The sequence below is a fragment of the Anabrus simplex genome, chromosome 3, assembly GCF_040414725.1.
Source record: "Anabrus simplex isolate iqAnaSimp1 chromosome 3, ASM4041472v1, whole genome shotgun sequence".
NCBI lineage: Eukaryota > Metazoa > Arthropoda > Insecta > Orthoptera > Tettigoniidae > Anabrus > Anabrus simplex.
Window position 1 is genome coordinate 362006547 of NC_090267.1, and position 18886 is coordinate 362025432.

Genomic DNA, 18886 nt, shown 5'->3' on the forward strand with positions numbered 1-18886 from the left:
TTATTGAAGTAATATAAAATAATTATAAAGGATACGCTTTCAGGCATTGTATGCAGTGGTTAAGAACGCGAATGAGTAGGCTAAGTACATGAACTGACAGCCATTGTAGGTGTACTGCACCCGCTCACTTCCTGAGTCCCAGACTAGCATTTATCTCAGGGGTGATCAGTTCGAAAACGATAAAAAAATTTATATAAAGAAAATCAAAAAAATATATATCGGCGCATCAAATGAACACAGGGATGAACGGGGCATGCAAATTAAGGTTACGGGGGACGACTCATTCATGGATACAAATTTTTGACTCCACAATAGGACTGGGAAGTGACAACTTAAATTCCATGGGCATACTGGACTAACTACAATGAAAAGATATGGAAACTGTTTCCTATTGAAATTGCAATGAGGAGCAATTTATTCACTTATTTTGCATACTACACATGATGACAATTTTACATTGGGACACTTTCATCCTGAAAAATAAATGACATAATACTTGGATTTTACCTCACTACTCTGGTAGTGTAAAACATCTGGTGAATTCGCCCCAATTGGTTACTGGGGACCGAATTCACATCCGTATGATTGGACGTTTCACCGCTGGAGATCTTCTTTCGGAGACGAAGGCACGACAGTAACCTTTTACTGTCGTCTCCTCGTTCCGTTTGGACATGAGACACTTCCGGTATATACATTCTGGTGAGCCGGACACCCACCGTGGAAAATGTTATCGCCTCGAAAAACGGGAATTTATAGTACGGACAAACTCTAGCCTATTATTTCCAGATTCACAAACACGCCAGGTAGAGCTCATTAACTCAAAGCCTATTTCAATATTTACACTTGTCAATACGACAAGACGTACGGAAAGGTTCATTACTATGCTCTGACCATGAAGACATGTGCCGTCCATGGGTTATTTACGTATCTACCGCTAACAATCTCCCCGTGAAAACCCAACATTTGGTTCTGAGCAGTTCGACACAGGACGACTGTCCTTATCATATCCTCCTATGATTATTAAATAATATCATTACCATTCTTTATCTGATCATTATCATATTCTTTGACTACCATCAATTAATTTATCATTAATTTCAATTATAATCCTATTTTTGATTATTATCATTTGTCATCCGGGATGATTAAATGCCAACCCTTGCCGACGTTTCAAACGAAGGGTCGTTCTTCCTCCCAATTTATCCGCACAATATAATGATCAGCTTCCTCATAAATATTTTTATTATTATTATTATTAACATTATTATTAATAGTGGAAATCGTGATTATCGTAACCCGTAATCATCCTCGCTATAATACTTCAACTTCTCGCTCTTGTTATTTTCATCAAAAAATAAAAAAATAGCTTCATTGGTTATTCTTCTTCTCCTTCTTCAAATATTTTATTTTTTATTATTATTATTAGTTAAAAATCTCAAATTTTTCATTTCAACTCCCAACATCATTATTATGTCCAAAATATAAAAAAAAAAGTAAATTCTTCAAAAAAAAAAAGTATTTTTTAAAAATATTTATTATTATTAATTTTTAAAAAATTTAATTTCGCCTGTTACACGGTAGTCCACTCTTAATATGTTTAACGCATAACCCCTTTTACAATTCCGATTTATCTTGGCACTAAGCACTTGATTTAAGACAAGATTCACTTGGAGTATGATTATTGTTATTATTATTATTATTATTAAAAATGGAAAGATGATATTTTAATTTCCACTCTTTAGAATTTAGTCACATATGTTAAATCCCGTTATGAACCACTAAGATCTGCTTTATATTAGTCGGGACCACACGGTATTCGGGACCGTACCTTCAATTTCGTACTGCCTTTAATTTTATATGGGGACACATGTCCTCCCAAGACACATCTCACAACCTATGGCACATCACGGCTGGGCAAATACCTCCAATGCCGACGATTGCTAAACTATTCCTTCCAATTTGAAGTCCATTTCCTTTTTCGGAACTCTTCAAACATTTAATTCATAAATTAATCCTCGGTGCGTGGATTCTACCACTAATAACACCGGCATCTGCATTTTATATCATCTTAGGCCTTGAGATTCATCTATTTCATCATTACAAACAATACGGCTCAGTTTATTTCATGCCGGATATTCGTCCCTCATGACTTCCAACTCTAAATATGGGCTCAAATCATTCTGGGCTTTTAACATATCGTGACCATTCTAATTCACGTGCCTCTATCGCTTTTAAACAAATTTTTAATGGTTAAAATAAAGTCCAAAAACGTAAAATCAAAAATTTACGTAAAATCAAACTGATTACGCGAATGAAAGTCTTTAACGCTACATGTCATCTCCACATTGATTATTATATTTGCACTGGCTAACTCACGAGGCACTGTCTGTATTATTATTATACTTCAACTTGCAAACGCACAAATATTATTATTATTATTATTAATTTACTTTCCTTTGTCAACTCACAAACATGATTATTATTAGTATTTTAATGACCTTCCGTACGCAACACAAATCTTACATACTCTGGCTCTTTCATAATCTGGCTGTCAGGTAGAAAATATTCCTAATTAAATTACAAATGATCACCGCAGTGATTGAAAATCAAAAAAATGGGTTAGCACAGAAAAGGAATTTAACACTTGAAATGAACTTAAGTCAAAGTATTACAAACAGCATGCATTAATTGAAAGAAATATATCCCATATTTACATTATATACAACAAACAAATACTCAAATTAATCTAACCCATTATTACGTTAATATAAATTAGTTCGTCCATCTAACAAAAAAATAAAATCATGGACTCGGGAGGCGGACCATGTTAAATAACCATAATTAATTTACACTGAACCCCGTTTAGTCGCGATAACATCCCCCAAATATCAAAATTGTGTACTCATTCCTATGTAGAATTCCATTGTCTCGTAGCGGATGAGATAGGCCTTACGGACCCATAGTGATCTACTCGTCCATCATGTCGCACAATACAAATTTAACCCAATAAAACACTTCTGGGTGACTACCCATGATTAATACCTTATTACACTTTTTTACACAAAAATACTAATAACAAAAATAAAACACTTATAGGTGCTCCTAGACCCCTGACACTCGCACAATATACTCTTCATATACGCCCGAAACACACATCGTGACACATTACGATGAAATGTCGTTCATTTGAACCGGTGCGTATCGCGTCTTCAACCGGCACTTCCTGGTTTATTTCTAAGCCGTCTTGATAATCGCCTAGCTCCTATAATTCCCTGCTCGGATAGTTATTCACAGTCTATCTTGAGGTGTTTACTTCAGGCTCCGCACACTGCCTTCTAAAGGTACTATCGGCGTTCCGTTAATTATTTATTATTCAATCACATGACATTTATTAAATTCAACATACAGTTGTACTGATTATTTACACTCGGTACTATGGATAATTTCACTGTTCGTATTCATTCTCCTAATAATTCACGCACTTTCAGCTTTAACTGACTTCGAATGCGTCCCGAGGTACTGACTTACAGAGTCAACGTGTCAGAGTCTCAACTACTTCATAGACTGACACGACTGGTGACCGATAACGACTGGTGACTGGTAAGAACTGAGCGAGTGAGGTCCGACCGGTCACAACTGGTGACTTCAAACGACTGGGTGATGTGAGGTTCCACTACTGGACTTTTATGGACGATATGGTTTCCCGCCGGGGTCATCCGCGGTCAGCTCCTGGGGAGGGGGGTTGGTTATCCTAAATCGGCATGTGCAGGTGGATTTAGATCTCTTGCTTTATCCCACTTAATACTCTGGCGATACACATTCATGTCTCGTATTCTGAACTCATATCGTTCGGTGATCATGGAAATATCACTTAATTTCTGTCCTCCACCTTTCGCGCGCTAACTCGGCGTCCCTGATGGCGTGCTCATCTCGACCAATGGCGAGATAGCGTGGGTCATTTCCACGAATTCATTACTTGAATTTATTACGATTACATTTAATCAACATGGGAATATCACAAAAATCCCCTCTATTCAATTATGTGGTTGGAATAATTTAATTATTGTTATCAGAGAAGCTAACTGGAGTTCACTCTGAGTTTTTCTTATGTTGGTTTATCTGCGGGCCTATGATAAATTTTCTCATTGGTCAACACCGCTTCGGTTAGTTTGAAATCTCTCCCTTGTAACGTGCCAACACCAAATGCCTCGGGCGTGGAAAAACTGGTACGTCACATTCTCGGTATTGGTGATACATCTGCTCGCCCTTGGTCCGAAATATATACTCTTTCACTTCCTCGTAGTCATTATTCTGTTGTTGTGAGCTCTAGATTTAATCCTCTTAGCTTCTGGCCAAGAAACATTCTCCCCCTAATGACAAGCTTACTGTGGCGACGGACAGTCGCGATATGTCTAGCTTATGTTGAAATCCTACCGTCCACACAAAACTGACACTGTATCCAATTTAATATTCCTATATATCTGTATTTCTCATATCAAAATCAAATCATGAAACTAGGGCCTATCTCATCAGGGTACATTTTCCTGTTGCTCGGTAAAAAAAATCTTGTGATAATCATGAGATTTTTTTTTTAATATCCGCATCATACTTTCATCATGATTTGATTACTGCTTTCATTCCTTTTCGATGGTGACTGATCTTGTCCCGCAGATTTTGGTTATTGAGTCACAATTCTTCATTCTCTCGTTGAATCAGGTGGATCCTGTTAACAAAATCTTGGACATCGCTGTCGGGCTCTCCGCATTCTGGGCATGGTCTTGCTTCTATTTGCCTATGGATCATTTGGACTTCTTCTTCTCTTCCGTCTTCTTCTTCATCATCCTCTCCTTCGTCCTCATCTTCTTCTTGGTCATCCTCTACTTTATTGAAACTCTGCGGTTTTCCTCCTAGCTCCGAGTTGTCGTTCGTCCTCGAATCTAGGGGCGTTTGCATGGGACATAGTCGGGGACTTATTTTCTTGAAGCAACAATCTTTACAAAATGATGTGTGTCGCAACAGTTTTCAAGGCCTTGGTGAGCCAAGAATTGAACTTCACAATCTCAAAAAGAAAATTGATCTGCCACATGTGACAGGTATGTGAGTATGTAATTATTCAGTATTGAGAAAATCATGAGACTTGTAGAAGGGGATGTTATGGCTGGTTTGTTGAAAGTGAGGTCTTGTTTACGGTGATTAATGGAAGTATTTTGAGATGGGATGGTTGTCACGCTTGAACTGTGCGTTGATTAGCCATATTGTATGCTGGAGTCTGACTCTTGTTTGTGATTGGTCTTACCTATGGCGACCTGCTTGGGATACAGTGCAGTGTGAGAGATCCACATACAGAATATCTACACTAAATGTGATATATACTGTGAAGGGTTACGACAATGTACTTGGCGAAGTGGAGGGCGAGTATGATTACAACATGAAACAAGAATTTGAAATGAGGTATGGTGGTGTTTAACTTCAACGTTCAACTACCTGGAATCAATCGCTACAGATTATTACGATATAGTGTAATAATGGCATAAGTATGGGATCCCATTATTTTGACTAGCTTGTTTACATCAGATTCCGGTTATGATTTTTTTGTATATAAATGTGCTGAGAGTTTGGACATGAGGCAAGAGACGAACAAAGACCGAATGTAGTGTTGATGATAATGGTCGTGGTACCAGCTAAGTTATTAAGTTGAATAATATGACATGAAAATTCTGTGTGAGTAGAGAATAAAAGATAGAGAAAGTGTATGTCCCATGTTGAAATTTATGTTGTGTTAGTAAAGGGGTATGCCATATATTGGTCATATTTTTCATATTTATTTCTTGCATTGCCATTTGTTATCTGTTGTCAAGAATATTGAGGTGCTTAAGTTTGCAAGTATATTTACATATTTTATGAACTGTTTTCCGTAAGTATATAACATGGCCAGTATATCCTAATGCCCTCACTGTCATATAGAGCCATCAGGTTAGGTCAGCAAGTCTGAATATTGTCAGCCTATGACCCCACCCACTCATACTTATTTCATATTGTGTATAACAAAATACACTGGCGGCCAATCAGTTCTCTTGGACAACGTAAAACACCTTTTGGGCTATGTCCATTGGACTTAGGCTGCAAAACCGACTGTCTACGATATCTCCCTTATTAATCCTGTAGAAAAAATGCACATGAAAAAAAGTTTTAGAAATGGATTTCCATAAGGGTTGGTTGATTTGCAGTCACGTTGGTCTTGTATATATTGTGGGAGAGTAAAATAACGGTTTCGGTTCCCTATAAAATCCCAATCCATTCTGGAAATTTGAAATAGTATGGACCTTAAAACCTACCTTTGGACAGGTGGATGCTAAATATAAAGTTTGGTTGAAATATCTTCAGTAGTTTTCAAGTTACAAGAAATATGTTTCACATGCACCCGCTTTTGACTTAGTCCGTTGGGACTTGTGCTGAAAAACCACCCGTTAAAGATATCTCCCCTATTAAAATGCTGCACGGGAAAAAAGTTTTAGAAATTGATTTCCACTTACGATGGTAATTTCCATTAATTTTGGATGTGCATATTTTGTGGGAGTGCAAAATCATGTGTTCGGTTTTGGATAAACCCCCAGTAAATTTAGGTATATAGAAATAATGAAAACCTACCCAAGGACAGGTGGATTCTAAATATAAAAATTTGGTAGAAATATACACAGTAGTTTTCAAATTATAAGAACTCAGATGAACAGGCAGACACCAAAACTAAAGAATATTTAATGGTCATTATTACACCTGAAACAGGTAACTGTACGGACATTTATATACATGGACCTGTGGATGAATTGACGTTTCCTCTCACAGCAGATTCTGATGGGTGCTGGAGGATAAAATATGTGACTGGTTGCAATCTCTGGTATTACAAGAGGCAGAAGAGTCGACTGTACTTGAGTTCCCCGTGTTATCAGAACATACCATATTTGTACTACTACCATTTTCAACAACATATCTGGGAGAGCAGGAATTTTCGGCACTGACCAAGATAAAGAAATAAGAAACGTGAATGATTTCTTCCTGTAGACCAAGATTAAGAGTCTTCAGTTGATAATGGACTATAACAGGAGAAGAAACAGAGATATGGCGATAACATTCGTAGATTTCAAGAAAGCTTTATGATTGCATACATAGAGAATATCTGTTTAAAATTTTTAGACACCTTGGACTACATCCCAAATTAATAAACATGATAAAATTGACTCTCACCAACACCAAATCAAAAGTGAAGTTTAGGGGTGAAACATCTGACATTTGAAATTAAAACTGGACTATGGCAGGGAGATAGGCTCTCACCACTATTATTTAATTGTGCTGTAAAAATGGTAATGAGGGGAATGGTTTAGGAAATGTCCCCTCAAAATAAAGATTGGCCAAAAAATCAAAAAACAAATTGCCTGGGTTTTGCTGACGATTTAGCATAAAAGAAGCAAAAACCCAAATATCAGAACTTCAAAACATTGCAAATAAAATTGGCCTCAAAATATCATTTGAAAAAAAAAAACCCACAGAAATTATGCCCCAAAAACCAACACAACTGAAAGAAGTTACCGTAACTGGTAATAAAATCAAAATAGTAACTCAATTTAAATATCTTGGAGAAGTAATAACATAACCTGAATGAAAAAATCTCAATCCAAACAAGAACAAATAGATTAGCTAAAGCATAAAAATTAACATGGGATATCTACAAAAAGAAATGTATCAATACATACGAAAATAAAACACTACAACAGTTATAAAACCGGAAGCTACATATGCAGCAGAAACATTTTTTTACCTGAATAAACAAAGACTGACAGACTTCAGATAATTGAAAGGAGGATTGGAAGAACCTGCATCAACAAAAAATACCAGAAAGATGGACAGTGGCAGTTAATACCTAACAAGTCATGTACAAAGAACTAGAACCCATTACAGATACTATGCGTAAGAGGAGACTGGGATTCTTTGGACATATCATGAGGATGCAGGATTCGAGACTTCTGAAACAACTAGTACAACACAATCTCGTCTCAAAAAATATCACAACAGGATGTAAATGGATCAGAGAAGAGAGGATCTGAAGGAAATAGGCCTTACAACAGAAGACACCTCAAATAAGATAAAATTGAATACAAACCTCCGCTTTGCCCTTACACAAAACAAACCAACAACACGCATATTTTCAACTGTGGAAAGAGCACGAAGATCGGAGCGTCTGAAGAAGCACTGGGAGGACCGCAAAGCCCGAACAACCCCTTCAAAGAGACCTGAACGACGGACTGACTAAAGTGATCCTATGTGGACATAAAAAGAAGAAGACGACCAAGAAAAGAGAGTGTGTCTGCTACTCCTCCATGCATTGAAAAGCAAACAAGCCCATGGTTCACACTAGCTGCAACACTAGTGTAAGACTGACATGGCGTCTCTATTCTTTAATGCAAGTATTTTCAGATCTCCAAGATTAATAAATAACAATAAAGAAATACTCAATACACAAGCCCGTTTTTATGTGCCCGCACATACCCAATATAATTTCTCACAGCACATTTTCAGAACGCCTGGCTTAGATCACTTCAGTCAAATCAGCTGATGGGCCTGGCATGTTTTTTACAGTATGGCCTGTATATTATGAATGCAATGGCATATTCATTCAAAGTCTGCTGATAATACTCCAGCCAAATGTGAGCAATCCTCATGTTAATAGTAGATACACAGACTATGATGTGGTAACATGAATGGCCAAAAAGGAAGCCAGGGTGAAAACTGAATTGGCCAGAAACTGATGCACATCAGACCCACTTTGAAACTGCAGTTGCCTCTTAAGCGAACAAGGCATATCATAGTTCATTCTATCAACTTACGAAGGCATAGAAAGGACTAAGAATAATGCTAATATGTTGCGATTTTTTAATTTATCATTTTTATTAACACATTACAAAGCGGACACCATTTCTATAAATATGGTTCAGGAAACTCAAATGTAACGTCTCTACCAGTCAGTTTCTTGTAAACGGATCCAAACGTGTCCACCTAGAAAAGAAAAAAGAGCAATGGTTAATACATAAAGCAAAGTAAGAACGCAAACAGGCCAATGCAATATTCCTAAAATTATGAGCGAGTACAAAGAAATTTTAGAGATACCTCAAGCCTCACGTGTACCATTAATTAGTATTAAAACAAGTTAACAGTTAACCTTCACATTACTGATGCAGTCCAATTTGGATTGCACTGTTCTATTTTGCGCAACGGCTTCCACGTACAAGCTCCCCTGCCTTGGTGGGATGCACACGAGGTATTAATCACAGGAAACACCCAGACCCATGGGGTTCCTCACATAATGATACTTATCGCAAGTGATCTCATGGTTCCAATTCTATCATCCCTAAAGCTTATTCCATGTTAAGAAAAGAGTATTGCTCTTATGACAACAGGGTTGTCATATCGAACGGCTCTGCTCAACACCATCACGAAAAAACGGCGGCACATAAATTTGTAAAATTCAGTATTGAAGTTTAAGAAAAAAAAGAAGAAACTAAGCTAAAAATTATTTTTATGAACTGAAGGGGACAGGCGTTTATATGTGCTATTTTTGGTTTGTACAGAATCAGAGGTAAACTACAGCATATAAAATACCTCAGCATTGAAATGTAAGGAAAACTGGGGAGAAAATAGACAAATAATTTTTATGGGCTCAAGGGATGAAGGATGCAGCAAATAAATACTGTAGATGACTCTACAAAAGATCACAGTATTCAGTATTCGCATAACCCTCACTCACCACAATTACGCACTTATTTAAAGCCTAAAAACGCACACACAACAAATAAATACTGTAGATGACTTTACTACAGAAGTGAGCTGCCGGAGGTTCACACAGTGAGGGGCTACACAAGCAACACAGAAGAAAACGGAAGGCAACGAAGCGATGGCTGTTCTCGCCATTGTGCTTCCTCCCTACTGTACCATTTCATTTCCCTGGTAATTTTGAATCGTGGTGTTAAAATCGTCATTTCGCCGTGAATAGCGATAAAGTGTCTGAAATCATGCGGCAGAAAATACGAATTCTAACATACAGACATGTAGAATCAAATAGGCCGTGAATATCTAGTAAGAAAGTACAGACCAACGGAATCTAAATGGCCGTGATTTAGGTAAATGCAGTGACTTTTTCTTCTTCTTCTTCTTCTTCTTTTATGACCACATAGGATCACTTTAGTCAGTCCGTCGTTCAGGTCTCTTTGAAGGGATTGTTCGGGCTTTGCGGTCCTCCCAGTACTTCTTCAGACGCTCCGATCTTCGTGCCCTAATATATGCATTGATATAGTAGGCGTGAAATTATGACTGATACGACGACGAATAAGGAAGGAATTCAGAGTAAGGCTAATTGATGTCAGTTTATTTTAAGCAGTTATGGATCAGGATCAGGACGCTTATAGCGACATGTAATATGGCTTCTCTTATTATACGAGTTATTGACATTTGGTTAATGAACTTTCAGATTAATAATAAAGTACGATCTTCAAAAATAACCCTAGAACCTCTAGTAGAGTATAATGACGGCATTTTCTAAGAAAATTTTACATGTTACTCAATATTTAAAATGACTTAAGTGGGAACAGCAAATCATTGACAGTAGTGTCTTCTGTTATGTTATTGCTATTTGCGAGTGTGGAAGTTTCATCTATGGTAGTCCTTGACCATTAGCGTCAGCTGATTGGATTTATATAGCGTTACGACCTTGATTTAACCTGGATATAAACTTGAGATTTTACTAAAGAATTATTACATATTTCTTAGGGAATATTTTGAATATGTCCAAGTATGATCAAACACGCACACACACATATACACGGTGTTTACAAATGAATATCGGAGTTTTAACGCCTTATAATATTGAATACGTTAAACTTACAGTTATACATTATATGTCAAATGAAAGGGCAACTCAAACAGTTTTGTTTGTTGGCACCAGTGCGCATGTACGTGCAATGGTTTCGCCGCAATCCGCTAGACAGCGGTAGTAGCAAAGATGGCGACTAGTGAACAGAAAGCCTTTTGTGTTTTGCAGTTTGCAAAGACAGAATCTGTAGTTACTGTGCAACGTGCGTTCCGCATTAAGTTCGGTTGTGATCCTCCAAGTGATAATAACATTCGCAGATGGATCATACGTTTGAAGACACCGGTTGCCTTTGTAAAGGGAAGAGCAAGGGACGACCAAGATTAAGTGAAGAGACTGTTGAGCGAGTGAGAGAGTCATTCATTCGTAGCCCAAAGAAATCAGTCCGGAAGGCTAGTCGTGAATTACAACTTCCTGCGTCGACCGCTTGGAAAGTTGTAAGAAAACGCTTACAGCTACGTCCTTACTGTTTACAGTTATTACAGGCTCTAAAGCCGGCAAACCACAGATTACGTGCCAACTTCGCAAACGACATGTTGTTACATGATTATGAGTTTATGAATCTGTCTTTCACCTTAGTGGAAATGTAAACACTCAATGTGAGCATCTGGGGCCCAGAAAATCCTCACGAGTTGGTACAAATGCAACAAGATTCCCCTAAAGTGAATGTTTTGTGTGCTGTATCCCGGCGAAAGGTTTATGGGCCTTTCTTTTATGGTGAACGTACTGTAACTGGTACTTCTTACCTCGATACACTAGAGCAATGGCTCTTCCCTCAGTTGGAAGAAAATGAGCCAGAGAACTTCATTTTCCATCAAGATGGTGCGCCACCTCACTGGCATAACGACGTACGCGATTGGTTGAACGTCACTGTACCCGAGCGCTGGATAGGCCGCAAGGGCCCCAATGACAGGACTTGCTTGGCATGGCCTCCACGTTCTCCCGACCTAACGCCATGCGATTTTTTCCTTTGGGGCTTCACCAAGGATCGTGTGTACGTGCCTCCGCTACCAGCTGACCTACCTGAATTAAGAAACCGGATTGAAGCAGCTGTTGCTGAGATTACTGAAGACACACTTAATAATGTTTGGGAAGAACTCTACTATAGACTTGATGTATGCCGTGTAACAAAATGTGGTCACATTGAACATTTGTAAAGTTCGTAATAAAACTGTGAGTTGCTCTGTCATTTGACATTTAATTTATAACTAAGTTTAATGTATTCAATATTATAAGGCATTTAAAACTCCGATATTCATTTGTAAACACCCTGTGTATATATATGTATATATATATATATTGAAAGCTACACATGTGAAACATTGCTTACCCCGTCTATGTTATTAATGATAGTCATAAACATGAAATAATGTTAGGATGAGACACCAAAAAGAAGCATTCTTTAAATGCATGACTGAACAAACCTTTCAATAATTATGTACATATGTAAAACATAATATTATGTAATCATTTAATATCTTGATAGAACCTAACAAGAACATAGGATTTGATATTTATTGTGAATGTGACAATTCTTAGGTATTAGTCCCAGATAATTTCATTTTAGTTTACTCTTAACGTAACAGTTCATTAATTGTGAGTTAGCCAGAAGGAATGATGGAATTATTTATGTTAGTTTAGTGGACTGAACATTTTAATTTTCTTTTATATGAGACTGAGGAGATGTAGAAGGTAATCCATGTCAGGTCAGGAGAGCTTCCTGAAATAATACAATTCCGCAGAGAAATTGAGGAAGGTAATTGTTTATGGGAGTAGACGAGACCGCGGATGTTGAGAAAAATATTGATAATGTGAAATGGAAACTAATAATTAGCGTGATAATTTCAAGGCAATCAAATTTTCTTATTTTTATTGAGATACCTACATGTACATACAAATGATTGTCAACTTATCCTACGTACAAATATAATTTTGAATAAAATTAGTATTTAAGAATTTAACTGATTAATATTTTTATTTATAGGTTATAACATTAATTTAAGGTAATTTCATATGGAAATAATGGAATTTAAGGTGGGTCGTATTTTGATTTAATGACCTGTTAGTCATGCAGATATGATGAATATATTAGAGGCACGTATCTCAGTCGGATTCACGTAAAAAAAAAAAAAAAATAGTTTGATATAGGATAATCCCTGAGCTGTATAGCATAGCTAGCTGGAGATTTTCTTGAACGCCGGCGTGTAGTTAATTGGAAGAAAGAATGACTCCCACACGTGGGACAAGAAAAGAAGAGACGCCACGGGATTCAAAATGTGGTGCAAGAAAAATTTTCCTTCGATGCAGCGCAAGAAAAATTTGCCGCCCAACGTGGTTGCAAAAATGAATGTAGGGCTCAAGAAGAATTGTTGTCAACAGTGGGGCTTGAAAAGGAGATTGACACCCCAGTCAAGAGCAAGTCGGTTCACTACGAATGTATTTATGAAAAAGAAAATGTTACGTAGTTATTTTAATAACTCGCGGGCGAAAATGCCTCATCCTTTTTATCTATTTATATATATATAATAAGAGTTTTGCCTGTACATTGCTCATAATTTAAAAAGAATGGTATTTCTCTGTTGGTCATGTCCACAGACAAGGAAATGCATTTTTTTCTTTTCCGTAATTTCTGTTTGTATGTATGTACACGCACCAGGAGAAAACGGCTGAGGAGAATTTAATGAAAATCAGAATGTAAAGTCGGGTGATGAACCACTACAATCTAGGCTATAAATTATTTTATCCACGCTGAGTGAAATGGTAGTTTAGGGGAAGGCCTGAATTGTAATCTATATATAAAATAAGAGTTTTGTCTGTACATTGCTTAGTTAAAAAAAAAAAAAATGGTATTTCTGTATCTGTCCTGTCAACAGTAACAAGGAAATGCATTTTTTACTTTTCCGTAATTTCTGTCTGTCCGTCTGTGTGCATGTACACGCATCACGAGAAAACGGCTGAAGATAATTTAACGAAAATCGGTATGTAAAGTCGGGTGATGAACCACTACAATCTAGGCTATAAATTATTTTATACACTGAGTGAAATGGTAGTTTAGGGGAAGGCCTGAAATGTAATTCTCAAATACGTTATTTATGTTATTGGTGGTTGTATCGATATATACTATATAACTAACATATATACTATATAACTAATATAACTTGAGTTATGTCGTAATTTAGTAGTAGTTATGTAAGAAGTTATTAAATTTTCAATCACTTATGTCTTATACATTGTTACCGTACCGCATATAATCACAGAGATATTTGTGAATTTGGATTTTTGTTACTAAGTCCATATTAGCGCTGAGTCACGGGAAAATGGGTAAACAGAATTCAGTAAGGTATGTAAAGTCTGAGAATAACTAACTACAGTCTACGATATAAATAATTTTGTAAGACGCCCTAATATCACAGAGGCGAAAGAAAACTAATGTGAAGGCCTGCAATATGAAACCTCATAAACTTTATCAACAATAACATTACATTGACCCTGGTTTGTTGTGATGTGCTTTTTGTCTTCTGTTTCCACTCATCCCCAATAGATAGGATTACTGCAGCATACCGAGGTTTTTAAATTTGATTTACGCCGCACCGACACAGGTAGGTCTTATGGCGACGATGGGATAGGAAAGCATACCTGCCAAGTTTTAGAACCCAAAAATAGGAAGATTTTTTAATTCTTGGATTTCATCACGCATATTTCACCACAGTCTACGTGAAAATAGCTCAGGATAAAAGGCATACATACCTACAGTTACAATGCGAATTGATCATTAAATTTAAAATCTTAAACTAAGAAAACATAAAAATGGTTACAAGAAAATGTACCTAATCACTCTCATTTATGACACTTACATACGAATAATAATATTTATGTCACACCGACACACACAACAAAATCCATAATACCATATTTTCTCGCGTAATTAACGCACTTTTTTGACAAAAAATACAGGCGAAAACTGCGGATGCGTAAATTATCCACGGAATTCAGATTTTTACAAATTATTTACAATTCATTTACGTTTAAAAGATACATCAAATATAATATAAAGACAATTGGTTCAACTCATTTGCGATTATCGTCATACAGCGTAAAAGTCCGGCGTGAGATTTTTTCTGAAAAGTCAAATAGGGTACATCAGGTAAGTTAGACACGTGGGTTTCAAGTACCGACACTAGAAAATATTCTTCTCATTACGAGCTGAAAATACGACCTGAATGGCATACCGAAAAAAAAAAAAAAAAAAGAAAACTATCCAACACGAGAAGGGCCGGGCATCGAAGAAGGGACCCTGCTACATTACCCCAAACCGTTCGTATCTAATCTTGTACGAGTGACGTGTCCATCCATCCTTTCTGTTGAATACGAACGTGGATCACTCGCGGAAATTTTGCTTTAGGCATTGTTTTTCGTTTTAGAACAATGTAAAGTGTAACATTTCTGCCATCAGCAAGCATTGCAGTACATCGTTGTTTTTGGCTTTCGATAGCGCGTACGATAACACTATATGTTCCTTTCTCATCGATTCTTCGACTTTGTGGCGTACGGAAACTGATTGGCGTCTGACGTGCGGTTCCTATAAAGGGAGATCAAATATTCCTTCATTTCACGCTTCTCAATCACAAAGCGATGACAATGGTTGAAATCATTCGTCATTTTTTGGCATAATGTTGTTCTTCGTCGAAGAGAAAGTTCATTTCTCTTCAGAAAATTAATCAAGCCTCGGCTAACCTTCAAATCCGAGACACTGATTCCATGTGCCGCAGCTATTTCTCATTCTTTAAAATACAGCATTTCGTGAGAAACGGCTTATCCAACATTGCCCAACAAAATCATATATTTAAGCAGATAATCCTCTACTTGCAGAAACTTGCCGCTTTTTGGTCCGCGAAATGCTTTGGCAGACTTGTTGGCTGCTTGAAGTGCACTTCTGTTACCGCGGTAGCGTACGTTTCATTTGGACACTGAATACTTGCTGCCCGCTGCTCTATTCCCGTATGTTTCGACGTAAATGATCACCGCGAGTTTGTATGATGCAGTATTACTGGAATACTGTGTACTGACAAACAATTTTGAGATCACAGAAGGTCCCGTACCCGAAACACTCGTAAAACTAGTGCAGTGGGATTTCCTGACGGCTAATAACAGCACGTTGCCCTGTGTGTGGAATGCCTGCTTCGCGATAGGAAGCCTGCTACTTGAGTAGTTGACATCTTTATTTCGAAACGCATCCGGAGCTGAGTGATGGATGTTCGAAGTTGTGGGTGCGTCAAATACGTGAACATTTCTTTTTCTCCACTTTGGACCCTAAATTATTGGGATGCGTAAATTATGCAAGGGCGTTAATTACGCGAAAAATACGGTAGTTTCCCTTAGACGGTAAAATGAACGGAAATTTATAGGTACCGTATCTCTGAACACTTGGAGATAACGTTTGTTATATTTTTTGGCCATAACGAGAAAAGAAAATGGCAGAAACTGTCACCGACAAGAACCCCCTTAAAAACATTAAATTCATTAAAATTATGCACTTAAATACGCGAAACTACCACATGCAAAACAATTCAATATGTCCCATACATTATTAACAAACGACTTTGACAGAGAGGGGGAAAAACACGTGGCCTACCACTCCGACGAAACTGTGCACAGAAAAGATGTCAACAGCGCGCGAACAGCACAATAAACTCGTTCTTTCGTCCCGATTAACTGAGTCGCTAGCGCGCGCTAGCCTCTTGCTTGCAGGACGATTGTCGCCCCGAATCCCCAGCTGCATAAAGCGCGCACGCTGTTGTGGTGTGCGGGAAACACGATACACGGAGGCGACGGACGAAACACTCACGAAATAAAGCAACAAATAAATACGCTTGAAAATAAGGTTTCGTAAATTACACAAGTACGTAAGAATTTATCCTTTATCGAAGGGGAAGAGTATTGGCGGTACTAGAGGTTATATTAGTCAAAAATCGGAAGAAGTAAAAATAAATCGGAAAATCGGAAGACGAGTTAAAAACCGGAAAGTTTCCGGGTAAATCGGAAGGGTTGGCAGGTATGGGAAAGGAACAGGGGCGAGAAGGAAGCAGCCAAGGCTTTAATTAAGGTACAGTCTGGTGTGACTGGTGTGAAAATGGGAAAACCACAGAATACCATCTTCAGGGATGCCGGCAGTAGGGTTCGAATCCACTATCTCCCGGATGCAAGCTCACAGCTGCGTGCCTCTAACCACACGGCCAACTCGCGTGGTCGTACCGAGTGTAACAGCCTGCCTGTATGTTGGCGGGAAGTAGCTGGGGAGTTAGATAACTTTCTTCTTTAGCATGCCATTCCTCTAGTTCATACATTTTCTGATATTACTGGTACGTAATACACTGGTTCATCATAGCATTCGAGCTATTCAATCCCTACTCTGAGGCACTGATTGGAATGAGTAGTGTGCATATTTAACGGAATAATGACAAGAGGAGTGTGCACAGCAGTCTGCGACCTGGTTATTCCAGCTCTGGAACTTTGGACTGTTAGATCGGCACCATTGAAAGTGAGAAAGTGTGCAGTTTTTCATTTGATTGAGTATTTTATATGATAACATCGCTTTCAATCGCTACATTCCTACTGACGTTTTTGTAATGACCTATGTTGAATTCAGTTAGGAAAACCACCAAGTAAGTCTTTCTGAGAATCCCGTAGCGAAGCACGGGTACATCAGCTAGTCTTTCATAATACATTACATAGTACCATATAATATCCCTTAATCACGAGGAATTATGGGTATCGCAGGGGTGTGTGTGTATTCACTCTTTGTAGGTCCATAAGAGCAATACTATTTTCTTGACGTGGAATGAGTTATAAGTCGCCCCTGAGAGAGGCAGGGGATACCGTGGGTGTATTCTTTGTATGCGTTCTCCACCCACATGGGTGAAAATGAGAAAGATAACGTGCTGAAATATTTAGTTTTGCCAGAGAAACACACTGCAAAATACAAGCTACAAGCTACAGAATGCAGACATTTAAACTTGATGCCATCTGTCTGCCCATCAATTCGGACGTTCCGTTTTACTTGAGGCCTACTACATGGCAAAGTAAACTAAATATCTCTTGAACGTCACTGGAGATCTTTAACATGCATCACCATATGGCTACTAAGTACAAGCTAGGATGATAGTATTCTGTTATCAAGTTAGTGTCATGGAAGTTTACGACATGCTGTGAGCTGAAGTTTTGTATTTCTTTTTTTGCTAGGGGCTTTACGTCGCACCGACACAGACAGGTCTTATGGCGACGATGGGATAGGAAAAGGCCAGGAGTTGGAAGGAAGCAGCTGTGGCCTTAATTAAGGTACAGTCCCAGCATTTGCCTGGTGTGAAAATGGGAAACCACGGAAAACCATCTTCAGGGCTGCCGACAGTGGGATTCGAACCCACAATCTCCCGGAAGCAAGCTCACAGCCGCGCGCCTCTACCCACACGGAAGTATTGTATTAATAAAATGTCTCTTAGTTAGCCGCGTAGCAGTCTAGCATTTGATAGTTGTATTAATCGCGAAGTTTTACACAGGCAGGTGAGAAATATACAGTATAAGTCCGATGTAATGAGAACCTCGTTATATGGACAGCCTTTTTCTGTCTCTTCAAAATTCTTCTATTAAACTGTGCACTATCCTTCAGTTACAGTGAAAGCCCTATCACCAACACATCCGTTATTACGAGCGATTAAGCGTGCGCAATTTCTTCCATTGCTGACATTTATGCACCCAGCGGTTATATTGCATGCAATTGATTATCTTCAGTACCATTTCCTCGATATGTCCACTCGCGAGCTCACTGACACATCCCACTCTGATGAGTCTAGTGTCAGACCTAAGACGAAACGCTGGTTAATAGAGCAAACGCCTGAAGAGCCTTACATCTGATATATTCGAAGGCGATGTCAAGAGTCGATTAGTAATACCCGTCAACTATTGTTCCGTAAAGAG

General features: G+C 38.1%; 1 protein-coding gene across 2 annotated transcripts in view; it reads right to left on the bottom strand.

Annotated features, from left to right (window-relative positions):
* Positions 1-8911: 8911 nt before the first annotated feature.
* LOC136867342 (small ribosomal subunit protein eS7) overlaps positions 8912-18886 on the bottom strand; it is a 79567-nt gene continuing 69592 nt past the window's right edge. For both annotated transcript variants that reach the window (XM_068227074.1, XM_067144509.2), the window contains exon 5: positions 8912-9048. In XM_068227074.1, coding sequence (XP_068083175.1) covers positions 8971-9048 — 78 coding nt within the window. In that variant the 3' untranslated portion in view covers positions 8912-8970. The remainder of the gene's footprint in view (positions 9049-18886) is intronic.